This window comes from Corvus hawaiiensis, chromosome 1 (genome assembly GCF_020740725.1).
Source record: "Corvus hawaiiensis isolate bCorHaw1 chromosome 1, bCorHaw1.pri.cur, whole genome shotgun sequence".
Taxonomy (NCBI): Eukaryota; Metazoa; Chordata; class Aves; order Passeriformes; family Corvidae; genus Corvus; species Corvus hawaiiensis.
This window is the reverse complement of record NC_063213.1, coordinates 56,538,499-56,566,136: the sequence shown is the minus strand read 5'-3', so window position 1 is coordinate 56,566,136 and position 27,638 is coordinate 56,538,499. Positions and strand designations below refer to the sequence as shown.

The following is a 27,638-nucleotide window of genomic DNA, read 5'->3' as shown; positions in this document are numbered from 1 at the left end:
TAGAAAATATGCTCAGCAGGATGTTCTGTGGTATTGCTTCATGAAATGGTGAGATGCTGTTTCAGGTTGTCAAGAGAAGTTATGGATGCCCCGTCCCTGGAAGTTTCCAAGGCCAGGTTGGATGGGGCCCTGGGCAACCTGATCTAGTGGAAGGTGTCCCTACCCATGGCAGGGCTTGGAACTAGATGATCTCTAGATTCCTTCTAATGCAAACCTTTCTATGAAAATTGTGAATACATTTGATATTCAACAAACATACATGCTATTTGTGTGGCTATTTGTGCTTTAAGGAGTAATAATTATATAAAGCAGCTAATGTGGATTATGCAACCTTTTCAGTTCAGTTACGTATAGGAAAAGCCAGTCCTAGAGTATGGTAAGTACAAAAATATGCCATCAAGCAAAAATAATCTTGCTATAGACTAGATGACATTCATTTATTTGATTCCATTAAACCATTAAGTTAGTGGAACAAAGTATGCTATGGTTTTTGGACACATGCTCATTCTAAAATTTAAGATAACATCTGGACATTGAGAGGAGGATGCGAGTGAATTTTATAAAGAAAATGTTAGTGAACTGTACTGAAAAGGTACACATTCCAGCATAAAACTGGAAATGCTTAGATGTTTGAGGAGCATAATTTATATACCAATGGTCCTGCTGAAATGTTTCTAGAATGAGGTCTTAACCTTCCAGCTACATGTCAGAGTGTTAAGGGACCTGTAGATATCTATTCAACATCAGATAAAACTTGATTGCAAGATACATAAAGGAATCAAACTTGACTGATTATTAAAATTCTTTTAAAGGGTCTAAGAAGTCCTCAGGAGAGCGTTAATGACCTCAGTCCTATTGAAAGCTTTCGGATTCCTACTAAGGTATGATACAACATCCCTTCCCTCCCACTCTCTTTGGGTTTAGTTTTTCATTTTATAATTAAATGACACTTAGTTGTGTCTCATGCAGCCAACTCACATTGGGAGGTATCTCAGTAGGAAGTAAGTGTATAATAGTTTGAGTCTGTGATAAAGTCTGTAGAGAAGCCAAATCAGAACTGCAAGGCTGGATATAACAGGTTTCCCAGAGAAGCTGTGGATGCCACATCCCTGGCTGTGTTCAAGGCCAGCTTGGATGGAGCTCTGAGCAACCTGGGTCTGGTGAAAGGTGTCTGTGACGGGGGAGTTGGAACTAGATGATCTTTAAGGTCCCTTCCATCATTCTTTGATGATTCTTTGATGATTCTTTGATGATTCTATGATACCTAGAAGAGGAAGTTGTCTGTAGAAGGACATAATACCTTTTTTGACTGAGATACCTTACTTTATTGGCATACCCTGATTGCCCAGGGAAACTGTAATTCTTTTTCAACCACTCTGTTATTGTTGTTTCCCAAGCTGGTAACAGTTTTGTTTAGCAGATTCTGTAACAAAAGGCTGAGGTAGGTATTTTGCATGCTTGAATTAAAGTGTGTTGGGTTAATGGTGAGTTGACTTCGAATTAGGTTATGTTTATTCTGATGATAATCAACTCATGTGCAATATACAGATATTATTTGACTTTGTAGCTTATCATGGTAAATAACACTGAAATTTTACTTTTTTTAATGCTTTTTGAATAGCTATAGAAGTGTGGCTTTGTTAGTTTGTGTGGGTTTCTATTTCCCCAGCAGTAGCTGAGTGCTCTTCAGGAGGGCATTAAGTGGTGGTGTGGCTGTGTTCTATGGATAAGCTTTGTTGTTCTCTCCATCAGGAGAGTTGTTTTCGAAGTATAATGTTTGTTTTGGTAGAGTGAGGGCTTTTTAATTAGTACTCTCTATACATACTGAACAAGGAAAGATCAAAAGGAGGTTCTGGGTATTTTGTATCAAAGACAAGGAATACCACAAACTTCTCTGTGGTATTGCCTTTCCTAGCTGGGGAAGGGGGAGGGAGGGGTGGGGCGGAAAAGCAAAGTTTATAGATATAGTTATACATTATATGATACGATTTTATATACATTAATTGTTATATAAAATACATAGAGATATATTATATTGCCGTATAAAATATATATAGTTATATAATATATGTGTATATCGTTATATTAAATATATACTGTTATAATATAGTATAATACATAACAATATAATATATACGTTAGGTTAGATACTAGAGAAAGGCTCTTCACCCAAGGGTGGCTGGGCACTGGAACAGCTCCCCAGAGTAAAGGTCACAGCACCAAGCCTGGCAGAGCTCAGGAAGTGTTTGGACAGTGCTCTCAGGCACATGGTGTGAATTTTGAGGATGGTCCTGTGCAGGGCCAGGAGTTAGATTTAATGATCCTTGTGGGTCCCTTCCAACTCTGTATATTCTGTGATTATAAGACAAATATAATCTATATCTTTGTATACAGATAAAATTAAAGGATTGTGTTTGCATGTGTGTATACAGATACATATATAAATGCTTTACTACTTCTTTTATTTCACAGTGGTACAATGTTGCACTATACCTGCTGATTGAATCTGTTGAGCAGGGCCCTCATCCTGGTATTTAGGATTAGCTTTTAACACAGGTGTTATCCACTTTCAGAATGGAGGGATATAAATCAGCAGCATATTTGTTTGTGTGTTTTTGGCTCATGACAAAGAGGGAGGCTGTGTCCAAATGAGTATAGCACAGACTTGGCCCCTGGAAATCTCTGGATAGAAACGCACAGGCTGTTGCTGAACTTCAGCTTTTAACTAGATTAGAAACTGTTTAATTTTTTTTTCTCTGTGTAGTATCAGTTAGCTTTTTTCAATGTCTTCACTTCTCAGTCTTTTATATGGTAGTGACTAGAATGCACAAGATGTTTGCTTCTACTCCTTACCAGTAATGCTTCATTCAACAGAGCAATATTGGTTTTGCTGCTACAGGCTACACAGCATACAAAGAGTGTGGGAGTGTGACACACTGGGAAATAGCTGGGTAGACATTTAAAACTTGCTGAACTACATTTCAGATGAGTCTGCAATGAGATGACTCTTCTGAAATATATTTCAAGGAATTGCCACAGGCTTCTAGACTGTAAACTCCTTTTTCCATAGAACAGAGAGACAAAATGATGCGAGAAGTGTGTGGATGCAAGCACTGTGTTTTATTTAGCAATGGCTTTGAGTACGCAAAGCTGTCAGACTTCTTTTTCCTTCTTTCTTTTCCTTCCCAGAAGCTGTCTTTCACTGATTTATTTAGGTGGCATTATGAGAGAGACCTGCTGCTGTGGGTTTCACTAATGGTAACCTGATGGGATAAAGTGTCTTTCCATGAAAGTATGATCCCAAAGTACTGGGAAAAAAAAGTACAATTGGTACCACAAGTGACACAAGTTTTAGGTAGGAGGTGAAGCCTCTTGTTGAATAAAACTTTGGAAAAATGAGTAGCCTGTGAAACAGTATCTTAGAAGGCTGTTGGCCCATTATTGCTTGGAGAGTTCCTGCTGCGGAATGTGTGGATTAACCTAGACATGTGGATTGAAGTGAGTACTGTGGGGTCCACCTTGCCAGTATGCTGCTCTACTTGGCCTCCTATGTATCTAATTGATTCAGTTTAGCAATGGCAAAGTTCTCTGCAGGGGTATTATCATGAGATTCCCTCTGTGGCAATTTTTTATAGGTTTTTTTATTCAGAATAGCACTTGGAATTGCTGAATTAACATAAAATGTTAAATGTGTTTTAATGCTTTTTTTTTTTTTTAAGGAAGATACTTATATGGCAATAGCTAGAAAGGTTTTGAGGTGGAAAAATACCTTGAGGGATTTAATAGAACTTCTCTCTTTCCTTCTACAAAGTGTCTGAGTACAAATAGACAGAGCTAACCCGGCCCTTCGCCAAGACCCCTGAAACGATGAGCTTATTTCTATATAGTAAAATCGTTTTTGTGTATCTAATTGAAAGGATGAGGAAAATGAAAAGGAATCAGCAAATAAACTTTAGCTAGGAATTGTTGCCTCCTTTAGTGGTGACTCAATAGATTGGCCTTCCCTATGTTGGTTACTTCAAACTACTGGAGCATGATGTGCTGAAAGCTGCCGGTTATCATGGCAAAAAGTCTGGTGTCAGATATTGTAATTCATGTGGCAGCTAAAATTTATCCCGGAGAGTTGTTCTAACTAGACTGCTTTTCTAGAAGAAAATGAACAAGGTAAAGAAAAACCTTAAATATTTAATAAATATTTAATAAATATTTAATAAATATTTTCCTGGGTAGTGTTTTAGCAAGAAACACTGAGACAGGACAGGATAAAACAGTTTCTTAGTAATTTTCCTAGTCACTTCAACATCAAATCCAGAATATATGTCCATAATGGCTTTCTTAATGCATTTTTAGCAGATGTAAATCACGACTGACCTATCGCACTGAGATATTATTTCACCAATATGACAAGATATCAGTAGTCCAGAATTTCAAATGATCCTAGGCATTTCTTCTCTGGTTAGTTTTTTTTTCTTTTTTACTTTCAGGAAACAGCCATGCAGGAACTTGTAGGCAAATATCAGATGATAAATTCAGTTATTCCATTTGCAATGGTTCAGTGGACCCTGTTGCCTCTCTTGGATAATTTTTAATTTTAGTTTCATATAGCTAAAACTCAATGTACTGTAAGATGTGAAACTAATTTACAGAAGGATGTACAATATAAAGCTACCATTTGTTAAGCAGTCTAGAGGGAAATAATTTTTTTTCTGTTTTAAAGGGCAGGAATGCATATGGCTAGTTAATAGCTCCATTGCTTTTTAAATTAAATTAATGAAAGAGCAGCATGCCATTGAATCTGAATGTGTGCATCCTTGGCCAGTGCATGCACCCTCATGTGGGAAACCGCAAAACCATACGTTAAAAAATTGAAACAGACTCTGAAGGGACTATTTTTCAAAAATCTTTTTGCTCTCATCCCTAACTAGCCCTCCTCTCCTCTGTTCCTCATGATTGCAATAAAATGTGAGGTGGAAAGGTGTCACTGCTGGTGAGCTGGGTGGCTGGAGCTGACAGGACAGTCCTGCCTGCCTGGAGTCCTGTGTGTCTCTTTGGTCCCGGTGTGGAGCTGCAGGCTCTTCCCTGCCAGCTTCCTGCAAACTTGTGTTGGCACCTTCTGTCGCCAGTGGTACGGAGCTGACCCAGCCTTTGGCCCGGTCTCAGCAGGGCCACGTTGTGGCTCTGGTGCTGGGGACGTGTGCTCGCTTGAGAGCGGGGCCACATCCAAACGTGCCTTTGAAGAGTTTGTCTAAAGAACTGCATCAGTTTCCTTTGATATTGTTATTTATTTTTGTTATATATGTAGTTATACAGATATATAACGATATAACTATTATTTCCTTCTTTCTCTCGGTCTGTCGGTGCAGTCCATGCCCTTCCTCTGGCTGCGGGTGGGTTGCTGCGCTCATTGCGTTGGTGGCAGTGACTGCATCAGGCGTTTCAGATGGAGGTCGGAGGCGCCTGGAACTTCACGGGGAGGGAGAAGGTGGCTGCTCGAGGCTTTTCTCCGGTTCCCGGCTGCTTCCTCGATGGTTTTTCTCCCGTTCCTTGCTGCCCCATGGCGGCACGGAGCTTCCCGGCTGCGGGCTGGCCCGCGGCCCAGCGGGGGGCGCCCGAGCACCGCCTGAGGCCTTCCTTCGGCGTCGCTAGCGGGTGCTCGGGGACGCTAAATACGCTTGAAACTCGTTTTCCTCTGTATCAGAGCCATTGCTTTTTATTTCCTCACCGCCCCGCCTTTATTTTTTTCCCCTTTTTCCCCCCCTCTTTTATTTTCTTGTGAGAGGTATTTCAGAGGAGCAGCAGCTCCTCTGATGTTCTTGCAAACCGTCCACTTGTGACCCCTTGGCTGCCTCTAACTGCATAGAGAAACAGCCCCTTGCTGTGTATTGTAAGTGTTGCTTTGCCTCGGAACGCGTACACATTGACCTTACCTCGGCTGACATGCGAAATAAGCAAGTCAGTGGTTGTTCAGTCATTTAATCTAAAATCGGATACCACTAGCTGGTGAAATAAACCTTTGACCTCTTTGTGGTGAAAATACCAGCGCCTTGCCTCGCAGTAACAACTCAGCGCTGTTGGGAGGCTCAGGGTCATTATGGGGCTCTTCAATCTGCTGGATTGCTTCACCACAGTTTAATTTCATTATCAAGCAATTTGATCCGTGTAATTTTTTTTTTGATGAAAGAATATTCTAACACTTCTCCCTTTCGAGTCTTTGATAAAGGATTTTTCATTCTTTTTGAGGGAACAGCATCCAGGGGAGGGCCAGTATTAGTTGCAATGTGCAGTGCAGCAGGGGAATAGGAGGTTCAGGCTGAGTCCTTGGATTGCTTCAACCACCAGAAGCATCTGGATTGTTGCGGAGACCTTGCAGAGGAGATAGTGACAGCAAGGATGGGGATGCTTATCTCTTGAATATTAGCTTTCAGAAAGCTGACAACACATCTCTGCTTAGACCGCTGTGCTAAAATCTGAGAGCTGTTAATCTTGTTCAAAGAAGGCAGGTCTGTTCTGGTTTTACCTGTAGAAATTCGAGTGTTTAATGGCATGACTTGTATTTCAGTGAATTGTGAGGGCTGAGCTGAAAAGTTATGCATTTGTAGTGACACTATCTACTTGTCACTTACAAAGAGGGTTCTTCTGTTTTTGAAAGTTCAAGTTTTATTAGCTTTGTTTTTTGCAATTTTTTTCTCCTTCTGGAGAAATAGTCTGCCAGTTTAGTTTATTATGAGAATTTCTAAAGTTAAGGAGGAAAAAACTGTGGACTCAACATGCACTTGGTGCCGTAAATGTATCGAGGAAGAAGTGTTTACGTGGGCTGCAACATTGAAGTCTACACTATGTTTTTTGAAAAGTTTTTAATGTCTTTCTCTGCCTAATGGGAAGTACAAGCCACAGTGTACTGATCTTTCTGGTTTTTTGCCATTGCTTCTTGTGCTAATGTTGGAAGTAGCTTTTGAAAGATGCTTGTTTTGTTGAAACATTGTTCTTTCTAGGATGTAATGTTGTTACATTATGGAAGTTCTTTTTTGTTTTGTGCAGGAGGAGCTCAGAGAACTGCATGAAGAACCAACTGATCCTCAGGCACAACAGGAAATAATTAACAGCATTGAAGAAGTTTATTTTTCCAATGACTCCTTTGATATTGTGAAGTATGAGTTAGAGGTAAGCTGTCATCTTAAAAGAAAAAATGGTAGCTTAACAGAAATGAAGACCTAAAGTATGCTTGTTTTAATGAGCCGTTTTTTGTTTCTTAGATCTTGCATTAATACAACACTGTATTCCCCTACATCATCTTGTAGTTGTACGGAGCTTCTAGCATAGAGTATTGGTGTATATATATATAGTATATCATCTCTTCTTTTAATGTGGTAGAATTAATATCAGATGTGCTAACAGGCATTTCATAATTTAAACTATAGTGAAAAAGTCAAGAGAACTGAGGAAAAAATCTGTTCTATATTTTGTGTATTTTTTTAGCAAACTGCCTGAGACTAATTTCTGTGATTGGGTGGTTGTGTGTATACATATATGGCATAAAATAAAGTAACTTTGAGGTAATGACATTATTTAATGAGGCAATTATGATCATATGTTGTATAACAACACTAATTGATTTCAGTATCCATCATTTGAAAAAATGGATTAATTCTGTAAATTAGATTGCAGAAGCCATAAGAATGTTTCTTTAATGAAACTGATTGCCTAGCTTATACATTGAGTGAGTTAACATTCTTTAATTTATCCCTGATTTTAATTTATTGTTTAAATGCAGAGGCTTCCTCCGGTACTTAGTCTTCAAGAACTGGAAGAGTACAGAGACAAACTAAAACAACAGCAAGCTGCTGTAAGTAAAGTTTTTTCCTCCATACCCTCACACAATTTGTTGTCTTGTCTGTAAGTCTAGCAAGAAGTGTAACTGAAAAAGTTTTGATTTCTTAAATGCATTAGATATTAAGTAGTTTTTTTAATATTATGTTGTGTGCCTTTATAGTGGAAAATCATCACCAAATCATATAATCATATGAAATCATGGAAGTAAATCTTAGTGTTAAGTATTGTAACAAGGAGCAAATGTGCTATTTCTTTAGAAACTTGACTTTTTGAATGTTTGTCTTTCAGTGTTCAACACGGTGCTGAATAGTTCAGTAGTATTTCTTTGAGGGATTTCTGGCAACGTAAGACATAAAATGTTTTAAATACTCTCTCTTTGAAGATGCTATTTTCTCTTACATTTCATTTGCCAATATGTTAATTGTTTACAAGGGTTTTTAGTGAACATTGATACACAGTTACTATGTAATAAACCAAATGAAATGTAACGAGTAGTCACTATGAGGAATGAAGAGAAATCAGAGTTGCAGCTTTTGAAAGGTGCTTGTTACATTGCAGACTTTAAAATTTTCTATTCATGTATTAATTGTTGTTCCATTGCTCTTTTGAGATGAATAACATGATATGGGAAACAAATCTATTAACTGTGGAATTTGGAGAGTATCTGCAAGTAAAATAGAAGTAATAATCCTAATTCATGTCTTTAAATAAATGAAATGAGTTCAACCCAGAATGTTGCATTGTTAACAATACATAGAAAGCAAGTGCCTTCTGCCTTAGACTGCTTTCCCCATAATATACCTATGAAGTTTTGTGGAAGATTAATGAGAAGTTGAGGAAATGAATACTCCATGTTTCTCACCAAGATTTATAAGGAAAGAAGTTGGAAGTGAGTGAGAGGTAGTAGTTTTTTTGTGTTTGTTTGTGTGGTGTTGGTGATGTTTTTTTAAGTTTAAGAGGACATCTGCTGGTCACCTTGTTTTGCAAGGAAGTGCTCTCAAGACTGAGACGACTTCCCTGAGATATGCTACATAATCCCAATACGTGTTATCAATGTCATGGCCGTTTTTGCTTGCAGAACGGAAACTGGCTGCCACTGGAGGAGCAGTTTCAGGGCATGGCTGCAAACATTTGAACTGGAAAGTGCGTGCAGCTAATGAATAATAGGGGAGAGAACTGAGCACAAGGTTTCCAGTAAATGTGACCAGATGTGTCTTTCTTTTAGAATAAAAACAGGTAAAAACTCTCAAAGCCAAAACTCTTGACAAGAAACGTGTGCCTGGTTCTTCCCTCACCATCCCCCCCAGTCAGGATTGGTCCTTGGTTGTTTCTTTCTTAATCTCACCAAAATGTGTTTCTGGTAAGGGAGGAATTATTTCCTCCTTGGGCATGTGCCAAGGTGCTAAAATTTATGATATGCTGTATTTCATATTCTTATGTCATATTTTCAGGTAGAGTGTGAGAGACTGTTGCATATTTTGTTCTTCTGTCTCAGTTATTATCCATTTATCTTGTGATGGATCATTTAGAAAACTGTCTGCTATAAAGGACATTAGTGTCTTTCTTGGAAGACAAAACTGCAGGATGTTATATGTTGTTATTTCAGTCCTAAAAATATTTTGATGGTGAATAGATTATTAGATAGAGGATTCAAGAAGCCTATTGACATATCACACAGTACCTCTCTTTCTGCAAAAAACTAAATACTGCCTTTTTCGCTTCAGTGTCTGTATCTACAGCTGGCATAGGGATTTACAATAGTAGTTTGGAGATAACAGCAACTTCTAAATTTCTCGAATGCAAAGCACTTATATGAGCATGAATTACAGGTACTAGAGCTCTGATCTTCCACTTCTTGCTGACTTTTACCATCTGTTTTTGCCCAGCTGATCTTGGTCATCCCTTCGTTTTCAGGGTCACTATAGACTTCTTATTTTCTGTAGTTTGCTCATTAGTTTTCCATTCCACTGGAAGGATCCCAACTTGCTCAAACTTTTTAAATGTATGTATCATGACAACTTTAATTTGTAATTGTCTTGGTACAGACTATTTGGATTAGAAAGGCTTTTTAGTTGTATGTCTGCTAGACTTCATTTTAATTAGTAATCTAATATCCTTAGCTATATTGTTTTTTCTTTTTCATCAGGAGATGAAATATTTTTTACTGATGTGATTAGGAAAGAGAAGATATGTTGTCTCTTCAGCAAATGTTGTTGGCAGGCATTGATAACCACAGTCACCTTCAGTGCTGGCTAGCAGTTGCAATTCAGGATTCCAAGACTTAGCACAATTGTATGGAAGATGCCAAAAGGGGTGTGACAGTTTGGAGATGACTGAAGTAATTTGGGATAATATTGCTCATCTGAAAAAATATTTGAGAGGATAGCTTGGAAGCTCAGAAAGAAAAGTAGCATCACTAAGGGAAAGGAAAAAAGTGGCTGTGGCAAGTGCTTGACAGTGTTGAGGTTGTTATTAGTTAAGGGTAACTGAGGACTTGCAAAACAAAAAGAGTGTAAGAACTGAAAATGAAATGTATCTTTTATTCACGTGTACTGCTTGAACATTGTTTAACAGTGAAGAATCAAACAGTTAAGTTTGTACTAGAGCATTGAATAACTAGCAGATATATCCATGTCCTAAAGTTTTTTATAGGTACAGGACTAGAATGAAGAATATGTTGAAAAAAAGAAGGTGAAAATTTCACAGTGCATAGACTGCGGAGTGAACAAAATTTCTTAAGAGCCACAAGGTCATGTAGGCTTGTGTAGCATTTGGCCTGATAGTATCCTATCCTGACCCCACCTCCCTCTGGAGTGGTTCTTTTGCTGTCCTGCAGAGGAAAGCTATAGTAGTTATAGAACACCTATGAGGTTAAGAACAACTGAAAAGTTTTAAAATTGCTTTGTGATTCTGGCCTGCTTTTGCTAGGGAAGGAGGAAAGCGTAGCTGGTTATATGCTCCTTGTCAAGATTGCCAGCCGATGACATCAGAATATTTTGAAGACCATTTATGTGCAAGTGCTCTTCCAGAGGATGGGAACGGAGCTGGTGGAGCCAATATGAGTTTGTTACAGAAATGCTGATTGAAGAGCTCAACTTTGTGCTATGTTTGACTAAATAGTCAAGTTTAGAAAAACCTCTTTGTTTCTCTTTGCCAGTAGTGCATTGTGGGCTGGCTGTCATAGCCAGTTTTATTTTATTTTCATTTCTGGGAGTATTGTTCCCCCAAAAGAATATAGAGCAATACTGATAATTCCTTTGTTATGTTTGAAACTGTTTCTTAAGTATTTTTAGTCCCTGCTGAAAAACAAAACTAGATACACTATTTTCAAGCTTGCATTTATAAGACTGGTAGTGTTGGTTTTCTTTTTAAGCTTCTGTGTTTGTGCAGAAGAGCTTGATTAAGGTGGCAATGCCCAGTTTTTAAGTTCAATACAGACAGCAGATTTCAGGAGCATTCTACTTAGAATTCTACTCAGAGCAATGGAGAAAATTTTAAAATATACATATTCTGTGTTCTAAAGAAAGGGTATAATGTGTAGAGGGTGAATATTAATTTTGACATAGTTTTAATTTAATGCAGTATCAGTCTGAAAGGTAGGTGTCCTCATGGCTCTCTTAGATCTCCACGTGTTGTGGTTTAACTCTAGATGGCAATGGAGTATCACTCAGTCTCTCACTCACTTCCCCATGGGGGGGAGGGAGGGGTGAGAATGGGAAGAGTAAAAGTGGAAAAGCTCATGGGTTGACATAAAGGTAGATAATGCAAAAGAAATAGCTGAAAAATAGGTGAAACATAAGCAAGTGAAGCAAAACAAGGAATTAATTCACTGCTTTTCATGAGCAGGCAGCTGTTAAGCCTTCTCCAGGAGAGCGGGGCTCTATTGTATAGCAGTAATTTGTGAAGACAAATGCCATCACTCTGAGCATTATTCCCTTTCCTTCTTCTCCTCCTGGCTGTATATGCTGAGCATGACACCATATGTTTGGAGTATCCCATGGGTCAGTTGGGGTCAGCTGTCTCAGCTATGTCCCCTCTCAGTAGTTTGTGCACCCCCAGCCCACTTGCAGGCGAGGTGGTTCGAGGAGTAGAAAAGGCATTGATCCTCTGCAGGCGCTGCTCAACTGAAACACCTCTGTGTTATCAAAACTGGTTTCAGCCCAAGTCCAAAACAGCCCCATACCAGGTTCTTTGGAGAAAATTAACTACCCCAGCCCAAGCCAGCACACCATGCTGTATGGTTAACTTAAATTTGTACTCTAGCAATAGCATGAGCAGAATGTAAACATTTGCAGTGTCCCCAATTATTTCTATTTGCTATTCTAGCATATTGCTCAACAAGTAGAGAGTTAAGTGAGTAGTCTAAAAATGCCCACTAATCCCTAGATGGAATTGTGAACATTTTTCTTATCTTGGCTCTAAGGAAAGCTGATCATAATTTTTATGATTTTTTTTAATGTGTTGTGGAATATTTATTAATACATTTGAAAAATGCAGAATTTAATGATAATCACAAACGTGTAGAACTTTAGTATGGGGATAACCTACTTGAGATTGCTATGTATCACATGGAATATTCTTCTTTTTAAGGTATCTAAGAAAGTTGCAGATTTAATCCTTGAAAAACAGCCTGCATATGTTGAGGTAAGATAACTAACAGTTACTTTTCAAGAATAAACTGCTCAATTTTGTGCTGTTATAATGCTGCAGTTGTGTTGTTATGGTAGTACTATTTGTAGTAGGGATGCTAGTGCCTGGTTGGAACCAGCTATTTTGGTATGCTAAAGCTCTATCTCTGTAGTGGAAACCAAGGGTGTATTGAGTTGAAGGTCCTTAACATGATAAAGGTTTTGGCATATGTTCATTTTAAGAAGGCTTTCTGAAGACTTGAATTCATAGGCTTGGCTAATACCTATAATGGACTTGGAACAGGAGCTGCTTTAGTGCCTGTGCTTAGGAGTGGTTTCACATCTTAGTCCATAAGAGAAAGCAGCAGTGACCTTTCGTAAGATCACTTAACTGCCACTAATCTCAGGCAGTTGTGAGAGTCACAGAATCACAGAATGTGTTGTGTTGGAAGGGACCCACTAGGATCATCCAAGCCCAGCTCCTGGCCCTGCACAGAACTGTCCCCAAGAGTCACACCATGTGCCTGAGAGCATTGTCCAAATGCTTCCTGAACTCTGGCAGGCTTGGTGCTGTGACCACTTCCCTGGGGAGCCTGTTCCAGAGCCCAACCACCCTGTGGGTGACGAACCTTTTACTGATACCCAACCTAAACCTCCCCTGCTACAACTTCAGGCCATTCCCTTGGGTCCTGTCACTGTGCCCCACAGAGAAGAGATCAGTGCCTGCCCTCCTCCCCCTCATGATGAAGTTGTAGGCTGCAGTGAGGTCTCTCCTCAGTCTCCTCTGGGCTAAAAAGACCAAGTGACCTCAGCCACTCCTCATACAGTTTCCCCACAAGGCTCTTCACCATCTTCATTGCCCTCCTTTGGATGCTCTTTAACTTCTTAATGTCTTTCTCATATTGTGGCTCCCAAAACTGCCCCCAGCACTCAAGGTGAGGCTGCCCCAGTGCAGAGCAGAGCTGGACAATCCCCTCCCTTGCCCGACTGGTGATGCTGTGCCTGATGCCCCCCAGGACACGGGTGGCCCTCCTGGCTGCCAGGGCACTGCTGACTCACGTTCAACTTGCCATCGACCAGGACTCCCAGGTCCCTTTCCACAAGGCTGCTTTCCAGCCTCTCATTCCCCAGTCTGTCTCTACATCCAGGGTTGCTCCCTCCTAGGTGCAGAATCTGGTGCTTTCTCTTGTTGAACTTCATCCTGTTTGTGATTGCCCAGTCCTCTACGGTCTCTCTGCAGGGCCTCCCTGCCTTCAAGGGAGTCAGCAGCTCCTCCCAATTTTACGTTGTCTGCAAACTTGCTGACTATCCCTTCCAGTCCTGTGTCCAAGTCATTAATGAAGACGTGGAAGAGCCGAGGGCCTAAGATGGAGCCCTGCGGAACCCCGCTAGTGACAGGTCACCAGCCTGATGTCCCCCCATTGACTAAACCCTTTGTGCCTGAACTGTGAGCCTGTTGCTCACCCATCACGTGATGTGTTTATCCAGCTGTGTGCTGGATATTTTTTCTGGAAGGATACTATGAGACAGTATTGAAAGCTTTGCTGAAATCCAAAAAGGTTACATCAACTGGCTTCCCTTGATCAACTGGGTGAAGTACCTTGTCATAAAAGGAAATCAGGTTTGACAAGCAGGATTTTGCTCTCATGAAGCCATGCTGGCTGTGACCAGTAACTGCGTTGTCTTTCAGGTGTTTTTCAATACCTCCCAGAATAATCTCCGTAACTTTACCAGGCACTGAAGTGAGACTGACAGGCCCATAGTTTTTGGGGTTCTCCTTGTCCTTCTTGAAAATTGGGACAATGTTTGTCAGCTTCCAGTCAGCTGGGACCTCTCTGGATTCCCGAGACTGCTCAAAAATCATTGAGAGAGGTTTTACAATGACTTCAGCCAGCTCTTTGAGGATTCTTGAATGAATCCCATCAGGCCAAATAGATTTGTAGAGATCCAGCTGGAGCAGATCCTACAAAATTTGAGGGTTGACTAGGAGTTGATCATTCTTGCTGTCGTGATCCTCCGACTCAGACCCCTTTGATCTGTCATCCATGTTGAAGATGAAAATGAATAGAGTCTCAACATGTCAAAGATCTCCAAGAGCAAAACAAAGCAAAACTGGTTTAGCTGCTTGCTGTAGAGTATTGGCATGGCTTCTCTTCTTTCTCCCAAAATGTATTTGCAACAGGTGTTGTAACAGTTCTCTAAGGGAAGGTGCTTTTTTTCCTACTCATTTTGTCTTCATACTGTCCCTATAACATTTGGTCAGGACTTCCTGATTTTATCTTATCTGATCATTACATGAAACGACATGGAGAATTCTGCAAAGTGAAAATGGTGATTAAAGTCCGAGAATGATCATGTGGTGAATACTTTTGTTGGTACAGCACCATGTGTCACCACTGTTAAACTGGTGGTTATGGCAGTTCTCATTTTGGCAAGAAGCTGGAGAGAGTGTGGAAGAAAAAAGATGGCTTTCTGGCTATTAACCTGTGGTAGATATCAAGGAGCTGCAAATATTTTCCTCTTTTATCCAGAGGTCACAATGTCCTCTTCTGTTCTCTTGTTCTTATGGCCAGCTCAACCAGCCTTAGAGAAGTTGCCATCTGTGTTCTGGCACATTGCCTGGTAAAAGGAGTGCTGCTGTTTAAAGAAAAATGGAGAGGGGAGAAGTTACCGTTGCTTGCGTCATATCCTGCAATAGCAGGTGGAAGAAAAAGGCTGTAACAGTAATGTTGTTTCAGTTTTAGTTAAAGGAGTCAAGTGGGAGGCTATTGCAGAAGGAGGCTGCTAAGTGCTACTCTGGTTGAGTCTTCACAAGATAGTGGAGAAGGGGCAGAAAGGGTAATTGTATGGTATAAAAATCTTCTGGTATTTTTTCACTGTTGTGCAGGTTTGAAGTTGATGTTTTTGAGTGAGTGCTGCTTTTTTGGAATCCGGCAGCTTCTGTTTGAAAACCTCTCACTGCATAGTGGAACTGCGGCACATGTTCTTGCATTTTCCTGTGTAATGTTCAGTTTCATAATCTGAAGGTCGTGAGTTCGATCCTCACATGGGGCACCAGTTATGAATTTTCCTGTTTTTTGCTTTTCTCTTCTTTGCTTCTGTTTCACAAGTTCTTTTACTCAGAGTTTGAATTAAAATGCAGGAGACCGAGAATTCTTGTTTGGACTTAGTTGTTTATTATAGCTTATCTATAATACAGCTGCACGGGAGTATGCCTCCCAGGTAACAGGGTGGAAAATGGCCATGAGTTCTAACTTTCAAGGCTTTTTAAGGTCTAAATCAACCAATTATGAAATACCAAGTAACTTGTTTTTATTTATAATCCAATTACTAACTTTTCATGTCCTGCAGTGAGGGACTTTTGACCCAATAGCATAACCCCTAGATTTGTGAAGAAGGAGGAGAAAGGAGAAAGGAAGAAGATCCACACCCAAATTCCTCCATATTGTAACCTAATATTACCTATATCCCCTAAATCTAATTTTTTACGTCTCTACATATTCCACCCAGTGATATAAGTTTTAATTACACAGCAACAACCTCAGAGTTATCACACAATTTAGGGAGCTTTTCCCAAGGTTTCGGGTCAAATACAGTGTACTTCTGAGGATCACTGTCTGTCAGCACTGAAAGGCTGAAATTCTCAGAACCCAGGGTTCCAACATTCTTACTGCAGCAACATCTTAGTGAGCCACATCTGTTTTATACCTAGAAGTGCTTTCAGATGTTCCAAAGGGACAGTTAAAAATCCATTGTGCCAGTAAAAATCTTATAAAAACTTTTATTAAATGCATCTGTGCCTGATGTCAGTAATTCTTCAGTGTTACTTACGGGCACAGGCCTGCACAGAGTTATTCTTGTCAGGAGACTTATTGGAGATTTCTGGTGGGCATTATAGGACTCACTTTCCCACTGATTCATGAAATGAACCTCCTGATGTGCTTTGTGAACTTGTAATGGCAGCTCCAGTTCAGTGTTCAGCTACACTAACAGATCATTAGAAGAATCAAAAATGCAGCTGAACACATCTTCTGGACCCATTTTCACTGTGCAAAGTGTAGTTTAGGGATATCATGGTTTGAACCCCATGCCTAGTATGAAGTACTGGTCTACCATACACTCCTGTGGTCACAAGAGGCATGGCACAGACGCGTCATAAGGGATTTACAGTTTTCTGTTCTTGGAGGAAAGACATGCTTTAGGAACACCCAGTGGGTGGAAGATTGTTTTTGAGAACAGAAAAACTGTATTTAGCCCTAAATGCTGGGCAGAGGACTCCCTCTTTGGGGATCTTTAGACTGCACTCTCTTCCCATTCCATCCAGTCATGTTTAAAGGAGAGATTTTACAGTCTTTGCAAGAGGCAAGACTGGAGTGGAGTTGCTCCTTACTGCATGCAATTCCTCATGAACAAGGGAACAATGGCTTTTTGAATAGCTCTGATATTTGATAAGTATGTTTTTAGAGAGAAGTAGGTATTGAGGAAAGTAATCTTTGAATTTGGTTTGTTAAGATATTTTGCATATCAGCAACTAAGCTGTCATTTTTACAAAAGCAACGTTGGTAACATAAAGGAGAAGGTTTTGGTGGAAGATGCAGCTTAGTGATTTGGGGGCTGACCAGGAGCTGCTCTGAAACTGAACTGAACTTTGAACTTGTTTTTGCTTGTCATATTTTTAGAATTAGATTAGTTTTCAAAGTGAAAATTTCCCTTCTCATGGAAAGCACTTCATAAGTTTTGAAATTATGAGCAGAATTTAAAAAAAAAAAAAAAAATATATATATATATATATAGATATAAAAAATCTTTTTTCCTGTAGCCTGGGGAAAGAATACACTTTTCTGCAGTGCTGTTCCTAATAAAAGAAATCCTAATACTTATATTAAACATTTATTTTTTTCAAGGAGTTGAGATTATGCTAGGCACTTCACTAGTCAAAATCAAGCTAAATTCAGGTCACCTCTGCTGAAGAGTTTTCAGCTGAAAGTCAACAGGATACAATTAACATTCATTATGATGTGACATCTATTAAGTTGGTAGAACACAAGTGCTTCTGAAAAAGAAAATGCTGTGTGAAACACAATATGCTTTTTTTGTTTTGCTGTTCTCTGGCATATTAATGCAAATTAAGCCCTGTGCTTCTATCCCTGAAGCTTTGATCATTATGTTGTAATACATTAATGGTACAGAAATTCTTAGGCTAAATGTGCAATATAAATGTAGAGGGTCCCACTGCAATGAAAACAGATTTCAAATATCTTCAAAAGAGAACTGTATTTTAAAATATCATTTATATTAATGTTACATTGCAGTGCTTAGTGTGATGAAACAAATAATATATAAAGTAACTTTACAAAGTCATTATAACATCTCAAGAGAAATCTACTAATCAGTCCTCACTGGTGTGTAACTTGTATGTTTGTTTAACCCGTTGTCTCTCTGTAGGAACTTGAACGTGTTACATCACTGCAGACTGGCCTTCAGTTAGCAGCGGTTATTTGCACAAATGGAAGAAGGTATCTTAAGTAACTGCAGAGATTGGAAGTGGGGAAGTATTTAAGAAGAAATCCGTAAACGCAGGATGTTTGCTTGCTGATATTTCCTGTTTATGTGCTGAATGCTATTAACGGTAGTAGTTAGACATACTCAAACAATTGCAAACTCTTGCAGCTCTCACTCTTGCAATTGGGAGTTCTCTTTGAAACAGAAAGCTTTTGAGATACATCACTGGTCCACAGACAAATGCAGAAGGGAGGATGTACCTTCTTAGTAGTCTGTTGGTATAATCTTGTTATCTGAGTTTCCCTAACAATGCTGACAATCTCATTTCTACCATGTATTTTGTTGGACTTGTTAGAATTGATTAGAAGTAAGTTTTATTTTATGAATTGTTGAAGATTATGTTGATTTTTAACTTTTGCAGACACCTGAATATAGCAAAGGAAGGCTTCACACAAACTAGTTTGGGGCTACTTGCAAATCAGAGGAAACGACAGCTGCTTATTGGACTGCTAAAGTCTCTGAGAACAATAAAAACACTGGTATGTACAGTTGTTTTTGTTCAGTGACAAATATTTTTCTTCATTTCTGTGTAGTAATGACTGGATTTTTTTTTGGCTTTTTTTTGTTTATTTTAGCAAAGAACTGATGTGCGTTTGAGTGAGATGTTGGAGGTAAGTCCCTACCAGACTGGTATAATTTGAACCTATTCTAAGTTTACATTTGTCAGTCATCTTAATTTTGTCCATTCCTTTCCTCTTGCAGACAGGGTGTCTGCATGGGATGAAATTATATTTTTATTCTTTTAAATTGAGAAAAGCTTCATATCGAATTAGAGAGCCCCGCTGCCGGGGGAGAGTATTTTTTATCAAAAACTCATTCCTGCCTTTAGATCTGGGCACTGAAGCTTGAATAACTTCAGTAAAAATGCTGTGGAGTCTTCACTTGTCCCTGCTCTCAACTTATACCTCTTTTCTTTAGCTTGATATTTAGGGAAAAAAAACCAGATGAGATTTAGCTGTTTGTTGATATGCTGGGTCTGGATAAAGAATATCTATTGGTATATTCCTGTACAAATTTATAGATGGGCTCCCTGATTAGTATTTTATTTGTAAATGTAGTAGCCTTCTCTCCTTATTCATTGGATTGGCTTTTTAATTCAATTGTAGAAAACATTGCAGCATGCAGGCCATGACACTGAAAATTCTGATACTGTTATGTATACTGCCTAAACATGCAGTAGATACTGCACAGAGCAAAATAAGATCTTGTCTTAAGGTAATTAATTGTCTGAAAGACAGCCTCAGGATTTTATTGACAGCTATAGTACATGTAGTGTAACAATTTCAACTTGCTAGTTTGCCAAGTATTTACAGCTAATACTGGATGAAATGTCATGATGACAATCCTCAGTTATTAAATTTGGAAATTGAATCTTAATAGTTTTAGCTTAAAAGATTTTGTGAATTTAATTCCATTGAGTAAGTCACCTTGTGCCAGCAAACTTTCTTATTCTTTACCAAGCAAAACTACACCCATTTTCAGGTGGCGTAAGTGCTGCTTTCTGCTCAGTAATCCCTGTACAATGATGAGCTTTTAATTTCTGTGCTGTATTTTGCTACACAAGAAATCAACTCTTCACTATCTACTGGCAGGAGTTGTCCTGAGGAGGTGTGGGTGTTACATCTACACACAGACCCTAATGTCTGTTTATTGTAATTGGTCAGTGCTTTTTAAGGGCTGGAACTCAGTTTTTGGCTGAGTGCAGTTTTAGAGCTGTATTATTTTCTGTACTCAGAGGAGTTAATATAGGTTGGAATATGCAGGAGAGCTGTTAGCAGCCACTCACAGAAGAACATTTTGAAAGGGTTCTCAATTAAAAAAAGAACAAGAATGAAGCTACAGTATCTTACAGGGCTGAGCTGCATCTGGAATATATTAGTAACATGTTTTGTGCAAGCAGGCTTTCTGATTTGAGTTCTGTTAGACTTAATGGAGCAAGTACCAGGTTTCCAGTGGAGGAAGATGTAAAGAGCTGTAAACACAACCCTCATTTTAGACCAGTGTACTGTTCTGTTTTCATCTAATGGATAATGTATTTGGGTTTTTTTAATGTTTTTTTTTTTTTTTGCTAAATTTGATCTGCATTAGAACATTGCTGCTAAAACAAATTTCATTTCAGAAACTCCTCTATGATAATAGCTGAATATAAATTACCCTTGAATTTTTACTATTCAATCAATGACTGAAATTCCAGTAACAGCACTGCGTTTGAGCTCTCTAAAGCACGTAATATAACAGATGTAATTACGACAAAAAATGGAAGCTCTTAGCTATTAAAGAGGGTTTTCCTTCCTCCTTCCCTTTCTGGTCTCATGCCTAATAGAATAAAAAATAACACGTATATCTGAGGCAATGCCCATGTTTTGTTGGTAAGATCCTTGGGTTTTACATTTTTGTATGTTTTTGTTTTGTCCTGGCATCATCGTATACTTCCTGATTGAGCTGTCTACCTGTTGGATATTCTTCTTACATATTAGGACAATGCGTCCATAGTGTGTTCTTTGTTTCCTGAGGCCTTCTGTGAGTCAGTTGTATTTAAGTTAATTTCTAATGTGCTATAGAATGTGTCAATTTAGATAGTGTTTATTTGGGTGTACTGTTGGGAGTGTCTTCCTTGTTTCCTTTTAGGTTTTATAAACTATGGGAACAGCCTGCCAGTGCCTGAACTAACCTCTTTCCATGTTCATGAATAGATAGATAACTGAGAAGATGTTAGTTGTTCTGTAATAAAAACTTAGTGATGTACTTTTTATGTATGCATAAGGAAACTATACAGCAAGTTGTTTGCATAAGGTAATGTAATACATAGTGTTTTTTGATGTTGCTAACATCTGCTTCTAATTCTGAACTACTTGCACATTAAATGCTGCAGTAGATGCTCACTCTTTAACTTTACTGTATAGACAGAAAAGGCAAAATATTTTATTCTTAATATTTATACATAAGCATGCATGCAAAAATGGGTATTGCACTGTTGCTTCACGTGAACTTTCAATTGTATTTTATCCTAAGGAAGAGGATTATCCAGGAGCTATTCAGCTGTGCTTGGAATGCCAGAAAGCTGCCAGCACTTTCAAACACTACAGTTGTATAAGGTAGGGTGACATTGTGCAGGTTTCAGCTTCTGTATTATTTTATTTGTAAATAGTATAAAACAGTAGTCATTAATTCTCATTCTCTAAAGAAAGTTTAATTGAAAAGTAATTTTCAGCTTAGAAAAGTAAAATTGAGGCAGTTATAAAAGCATAAGTATTCTCAGTGGTTTCCCACCTCCCTCTACCATGACTAACCAGGCTTCACAATCATAACAGTATATAATCAATGTTTGGACTATATAATTGTTGTAATATGTTGGCAGGTAAAGTTTCAATTTAAAGTGAATTATAACTGTGCTACAGCCTCCAGCCTAGAGATACCTGAGCTGAGTTTTTAATGCGAAGTTTTTATTCTCGAATTAATTTGCCTATAGCAAGATGGCTTCTGCAAGATAACTTGCCCTGATTCTTGGCAGTGAAATTAGCAAGTGCAGAGTTTCATGCTGACATGAAGAAATTGCTTTCAGAACCAAAACTAATCTAAATATCTGCAGCTTCTAACTTAGAAAGACTTGATGTTTCCATTGCCTTAAAAAAAAAAGGAAATTGGAGGAAATGCTCATAAACTCCAGCAGGAGATGTAGTAACATCAGATTATTATGGAGGTCCTTCTGTTTGAAGGCTCATTGCACGTGGAGAAACAATAAGGAAATATTGGGTACTCTCTTTGGTATTTATTGGCAGCTCTTTTTGATGCAGTTTTTTTTTCTATTTGAACTTTTCTTTGGAGGGTGTTGTACCCAATTTATCTAATAGAAACAAAAAAGGAGGGTGATGGGCCTTTCATTTAAGCATAGAGAGCTAAGTAGAGAAGCTAGAATCTGTCTTTTGATAATTAACGTCGGTAGGCCTCTTAGGAGAAGAGAAGCATGGAGAGGAGTACAGAAGGAAGTTGTTTAAAATTAGATATGGTGATTATTTAAGGCAAACTGTGCTTTCTGTGCTTGAAGAGAATATCCTGCCTATTTCTTTGTTGCTTTGACCCTTCCAAACAAAAGCATACTAGTCGTATTTTTTGTCTTTTTTTTAAATTGCTGCTGTTCTGAAATTTTTAAAGCTGATTGTTGCAAAGGTGCAGTGGTGCCTTTCTTTGTCCTAAATAGTTTCTCTTCTGGTAGATATTTTTGTTAATCTTTTATACCAACCTTTAATTTTTTTCTGAGAAAGCTTAAGTTCTCTTTTCCCTATAGCATTTCTGTAAGGGGGTCCTGAGCAGCAAATAAAAATTACTGTAGTTTGCAAAGACTTGACAGTCCTGACCCTTCTGGGTATGTTCTGCTGTAGACCACAGTGCCACACCAAAGCATTTAAAGGAAGTTTCTTCGGGGTTGGGAATGTCTTTGAATACTTGGTTAAATCCTAGCAGGATGGGGTCTTGTCTAGGCCCTCTTAACACTGTTGCATTATAAACCTAGAATAATGTGCTTTTCCACATAGCAGTGGTGTGATGGTGCTAGTCTGACACAGCAACAGCAGCTTAATGGTTTATGATAAATTACTATGTTGTGGCTCAGTAGCAGGGTTTTTGGAAATAAGAAATGGTCTGAAATGTTTATATAATCAGTATATATATAATTTATTCTAAACATTTTTTTTCTTTCATCAATAGTGAATTAAATTCAAAACTGCAGGACACCTTGGAACAAATAGAGGTAAGAATTAATATACTGATGTTTAGTATATGTTAATATTTAACCTCTAAGTATGTGTTAGTATTTAATCTCTAAGTAATAGAGCTTTCTAATACAGTTAGAAAAGCAATTTTGTTAGTTAGCAATTACAGAATGTGTACATTTCTTTCAAATACTCTCTTTGCATGCTGTAGCCATTGCTGTTCATGTAGAATTTAGTGCTGTAATCAACCTAAATGCTCTTTAATATATTATCCTGTTATGACCCAGTTCACTAGTTGTGCCCACTATAAATGGTAGAGCAGTCAAATTTAAAAAGTCACATAACATTTGAAGTACTGAACTTCTGTGAATTCTTTAGACTACTTCTCTAAGTAGTTATGAAAAATAAATTAACAGCAAGCCAGTAGGTTTGGATGAGATATACGAGAGATCACAATTTCACAGGAAATTTTAGAGCTCAGCAGACTGGAAAGTGCTGAATAGGGTCTGTGCTAAGCTGTAGGAAATAAGACTTGAATAGCTGTGAAGGGTGCAACTAAGGTCAGTTTAAGTTGGTAGATAGTATCACAAAAGCAAATGAATATAAAATGTTAAGTGTCTTGCTGGAAATTGGTGCAAAAAGAGGAATTCAAATTTAAACTCCACTACTAAGCAATTTTGAGCTGGAACTTGGCAAGCTTTTTGTAAGAAGTCTAGCAATGTAGGTATGTATAATGTTTGTGATGCATGTAATGCACACACATGTAATGTTTAGCAGGAACCTGAATTAGCTACTTCAGCATCTGTCTACACCTGTTGTCATATGCTCGCTAAAAGTCAGACATGTTTTATTGTACCTTGTTATTCAATTCCCTGTAAAATTAGAACTTTGTATATTTCCTTCAGTTATGTCTTTGTATTTCAGCTTTTATGCAAAGCTTTTTTTGTTCCTTTAGTCTTTCTCTGATAGTGCTTTATTCAGAGCATGTCTGGTTCAAAAGAGTTGATGGACTGACTGTTTTCTTCTCACTCTCACACAGGCCTTGTGAGAGTGAGCACGCTCATTTTCTCCTTGTGGGCAAATACTGATATTGCTTGAAAGGAGACATGCATCTTTACTTCCTTCTAGTAACAGCTTTGAAGAGCAAATTCTGGTCTTACCAAAATATGATAACATGTGCCATATTGGTTGGTGAGGGCAATTCACAGCTAGATAAATAATCACATTCAAGATTTTTATTACTTGTGAATTTATAAAAATATCTTATTTTCTTTTGTGAAAGTATCTTATTTTCTACTGGAATTATGCCTGTGCATATGGGAGAAAAACATAAGTCATCCTTGGGTCCATGGAGTATTGCTGATATTAATATAGAATAATATTCTGCTAGTTAAGATTTCAATAATGAGTCTTTTAAATAGTTGAGTGTCTTTACTTAAGTCCATTCCTTTTTCCTTGTTTTGTCTTATTTTAATTTAGGTTTTAATATAGAACTTACTTTTATACTATGTTACAAATAAAATACAAGATGGCTAGTGGAAGGAACTATTGAAAAATGTAACTGAAAAGATTAATGTTCTCTGTGTTTAAGAGCTCTGTTCATGGGCAGTTTGATATCCCAGTTTTTCTCTTTGTACAGCTGTTCTGCAAGAAACAAGAGAAGGAATTTTTTTTTTTTTTTAAATCAGTATGTGGCTGAAATTCAAATTGCTGAGTAATGTTTTAGAGAAGTTCTGAATCTTTAGGTTGCTTGTCCTTTTACCATTTGGCTTAGGGAAGAAAGTAAAACAAACAACCCCCACCAAATCTCTAGGATTAAAACCAAAAATATTTTGTGACTAATGATGTAATTCATGAAAATTTTCCAATGGAGTAAGTAAAAGTACATGGGGGACTAAACACCCATCTACTGTGGTTTCTATTTTTAAGAGCAAGACTGTACTGCAAGATCATTAAATAATAATTGAAATGGCTTTAGTATCTAGCAAGGAAAGAAAATACTTGCTAGCTGTGTATGTTATTGTATGTTATTGATTCATCCTGCTTTTATTTTTTACATTGTTGGTTGAAAATAGCTAGAGTTAGGCTGTGTATCTGAATATATTACAGCGTCTAAGTGAGAATTATGTTTTTAAGCTACATAGTCAAATTCTTGAAAGCTTTATTAGTCATTAAATACATGACCCTATGGAAGTTTTTTTCACTTAGTTTACATAATAGCTGAACTTCGTTTATTGCAGAGCTGTTCAGTATGCTCAGACACAGCTCTGCTGGCAAAACCAGTAGTTGTGTGTCTACTTTCTTTTTTGACTCTCTCAGGTACTGATTGTTGTATAAATGGCTGTCTTGCCAATGAATTTTTAATTCAAATAGTGTTAGTTCCATCTAAGAGATGCAGTCAGAGGGTTAAGAGGTCTATAACTGAATTGCTTGAGCTGAAACCCCCAGATCTGGGTTTTTTAAGGGGTGGAAGTAGACCAACTTCTTTATTGAGGTGCTAGGCCTTCTAAAAGTAAACATCACTTCAAATTAGACTTCAGTGAAATAATGTTCTTTTTCTTGCTTGTTCTTGGGAGTGCTGGAACTTTTTGGCTGACACTGAAGTACTTAGAACTGCAAGAAGTAACATTTAAGCACCTCAAAACAGTCAAGTCCCATACAGTCTTGGTTACTTTACAACTATAATTATCAGACTGTTTAAATAAATGTCATCCTCACTTGCTGTTGTTTAAGTAATGTATTACTTGGCCTGTTTTTATTTAGTGTTTAACCCTTTTTTTCTTCCATTTTTATAGGAACAATTGGATGTAGCACTTTCCAAAATATGCAAGAATTTTGATATCAATCATTATACAAAGGTTCAGCAGGCTTACAGGCTGCTTGGAAAAACACAGGTTAGTACTTATCTTCTGAGGAAGTTACAGAGAATATTCAGCATGAAGCTTTGAGTACTGTGATGGAAACTTATTTTCCTAATTGTTGTGGTTTAATCCCAGGTGGCAGTTTAGCCCCCCACAGCAGGATGCTTCCTCCCCCTTGGTAGGAAGGCAAAGTCAGATGGTGTTCAGCCATCCCCAGGACAGCAGGACTCCATCATGTGTTAACAGTGACTTGTGAAGACAAACTTCATCACTCCAAACATCCCCCTGTTCTGTCTTCTTGCCCCAGCTTTTACTGCTAAGGATGACACCACATGTAATGGAATATCCCTTTGGTCAGCTTTCCTGGCCGTGTCTCCTCCCAACTCCTGGTGCACCCCCAGCCCAACGTGGAGGGTTGGGGTGAGAAGCACAAAAGGCCTTGACCCTGTGTAAGCACTGCTCAGCAATGGCTAAAACTTCCCTAAGTTATCAACACTGTTGCCAGCACAAATCAAAAACACAGCCCCATGCCCCATAATAGCTACTGTAAAGAAAATTAACTCTATCCCAGCCAAAACCAGCGCACGAATGCTGATGGATCTTGCTGAGTATACAGAGGTTTTTATAATGCTCAGATAATTTAGCAGTACTTGCTAAAGATAAGCTGTGTGTTACTGCAACATGTAGCTTTTGGACAGGTTAGAACTGTAACTGTTGCATATTTCAGCTCTGTTTGTACTACTCTTGGCACTATTCATTCTATTTGGTCATGTGAATGCTATTTTTTTATAGCTAGGTCTGTGTTTCTGGGTTGTGCACAACCTCTGCCTTGAGTATTTCCATTTTATATTGCACTCTTAACATGGTGGGAATGGTACATGTGAGGAGGTAGTTTTTTTGCAGTAAAATACATCCCATGGCACGTCAGACACATACTGTGAACGTGTCCTGAAAGTTACATCTGTGTGCGCTTAGAGCATTTTCTGTGTAAATAAGAGAAGACCCAAGTTCTCCCATAGGATGGAGTTCTCTTCTGTTTGGTGCACTGCCTTGAGGCTTCATACTGGCTTGTTTTTCTGAGAAGGCAGTCAACCAGTTTCCTTCTGCAGCAGGTCTGAAGTATGGGAGATAATATCAAGGTCCTGTGAAGTAAAGAGAAAGGGTAAGGAGACTTGAAAGTCTTGGAGGCATGTTTTGTCAGTGATCAGTGTTCATAGCACAGTGAGGCTGCACGTGGTGGTGCCAGTGTAACAGTGATGATTTACTTAGGCAAGAGATTCTCCCAGAAAGATTTAGTTGCTAAAGATCAAGTCAAAGAACCTGTCCCCTGATGAGCACAGGACAAGAACCCCATTAATGTTTTATTATTCTTGTTTTTTTTAATGGTATTTCCAAATGTCAGAAGCATATCTGATATAAGATTGCCTTTCTTGGGTTTGTTTTAAATTTTTGTTTGTTTGTTTTGCTTCTTTCTAATTAGAACCTTTCTAGCAAAGTTGGGTTCTTTTTTTCCTGGCTTGGCAGTGTAGCTCTGCAATAGGATAGAAATGGATTTATCTTCCCATACTTTGTTAATGTGCAGAACTATTGGAATGCAACTTAAAATCAGAGAAGAAGATTAATTAGACTTTTTCTTCTTTTAGTGCATTGTATGCAATTTCTTATTAACTGAGCAAAAATGGATACAATTCATTCACTGCTCCAAGTCAAGTGCATGGCATGTTGAGAAAGGCAGATTTTTTGTTGGAAAGGAGTGAAGTTTCTGACAAAACTGAAGTGTTACTTGTTACTGCATGGTTTTGCCTGCTTTGTTCCATTTAGAGTGACTTGTTTTTGACATTCTTTTTATTAAAGTAAGTATTTTGAACTTGTCCTGAAAATAATTTAGTTGCATTGTTATTGAAATATCTCCCATACTGACCTCTTTGCAGTAAACAAAATGTCAAGATCCTTCGGTATCTTCAGTACTTTTCATTATTTCATTTGTCATTCTGTTTTCTTTGGCTAATTCAAGTCAGGACTAGCTGTAGAAGATGGGCTGTTTTCAA

General features: G+C 38.3%; 1 protein-coding gene across 3 annotated transcripts in view; it reads left to right on the top strand.

Moving 5' to 3' along the window:
- Nucleotides 1–27,638, top strand: part of VPS50 (VPS50 subunit of EARP/GARPII complex) — an 84,879-nt gene that overhangs the window by 1,662 nt on the left and 55,579 nt on the right. For 2 of the 3 annotated variants that reach the window (XM_048305479.1, XM_048305463.1), the window contains exons 2-11: nt 813–881; nt 7,039–7,161; nt 7,772–7,843; nt 12,421–12,474; nt 17,904–17,974; nt 18,382–18,499; nt 18,596–18,631; nt 21,033–21,115; nt 22,725–22,767; nt 25,525–25,623. In XM_048305479.1, coding sequence (XP_048161436.1) covers nt 813–881; nt 7,039–7,161; nt 7,772–7,843; nt 12,421–12,474; nt 17,904–17,974; nt 18,382–18,499; nt 18,596–18,631; nt 21,033–21,115; nt 22,725–22,767; nt 25,525–25,623 — 768 coding nt within the window. The remainder of the gene's footprint in view (nt 1–812; nt 882–7,038; nt 7,162–7,771; nt 7,844–12,420; nt 12,475–17,903; nt 17,975–18,381; nt 18,500–18,595; nt 18,632–21,032; nt 21,116–22,724; nt 22,768–25,524; nt 25,624–27,638) is intronic. The other variant, XM_048305471.1, reaches the window with a different exon arrangement.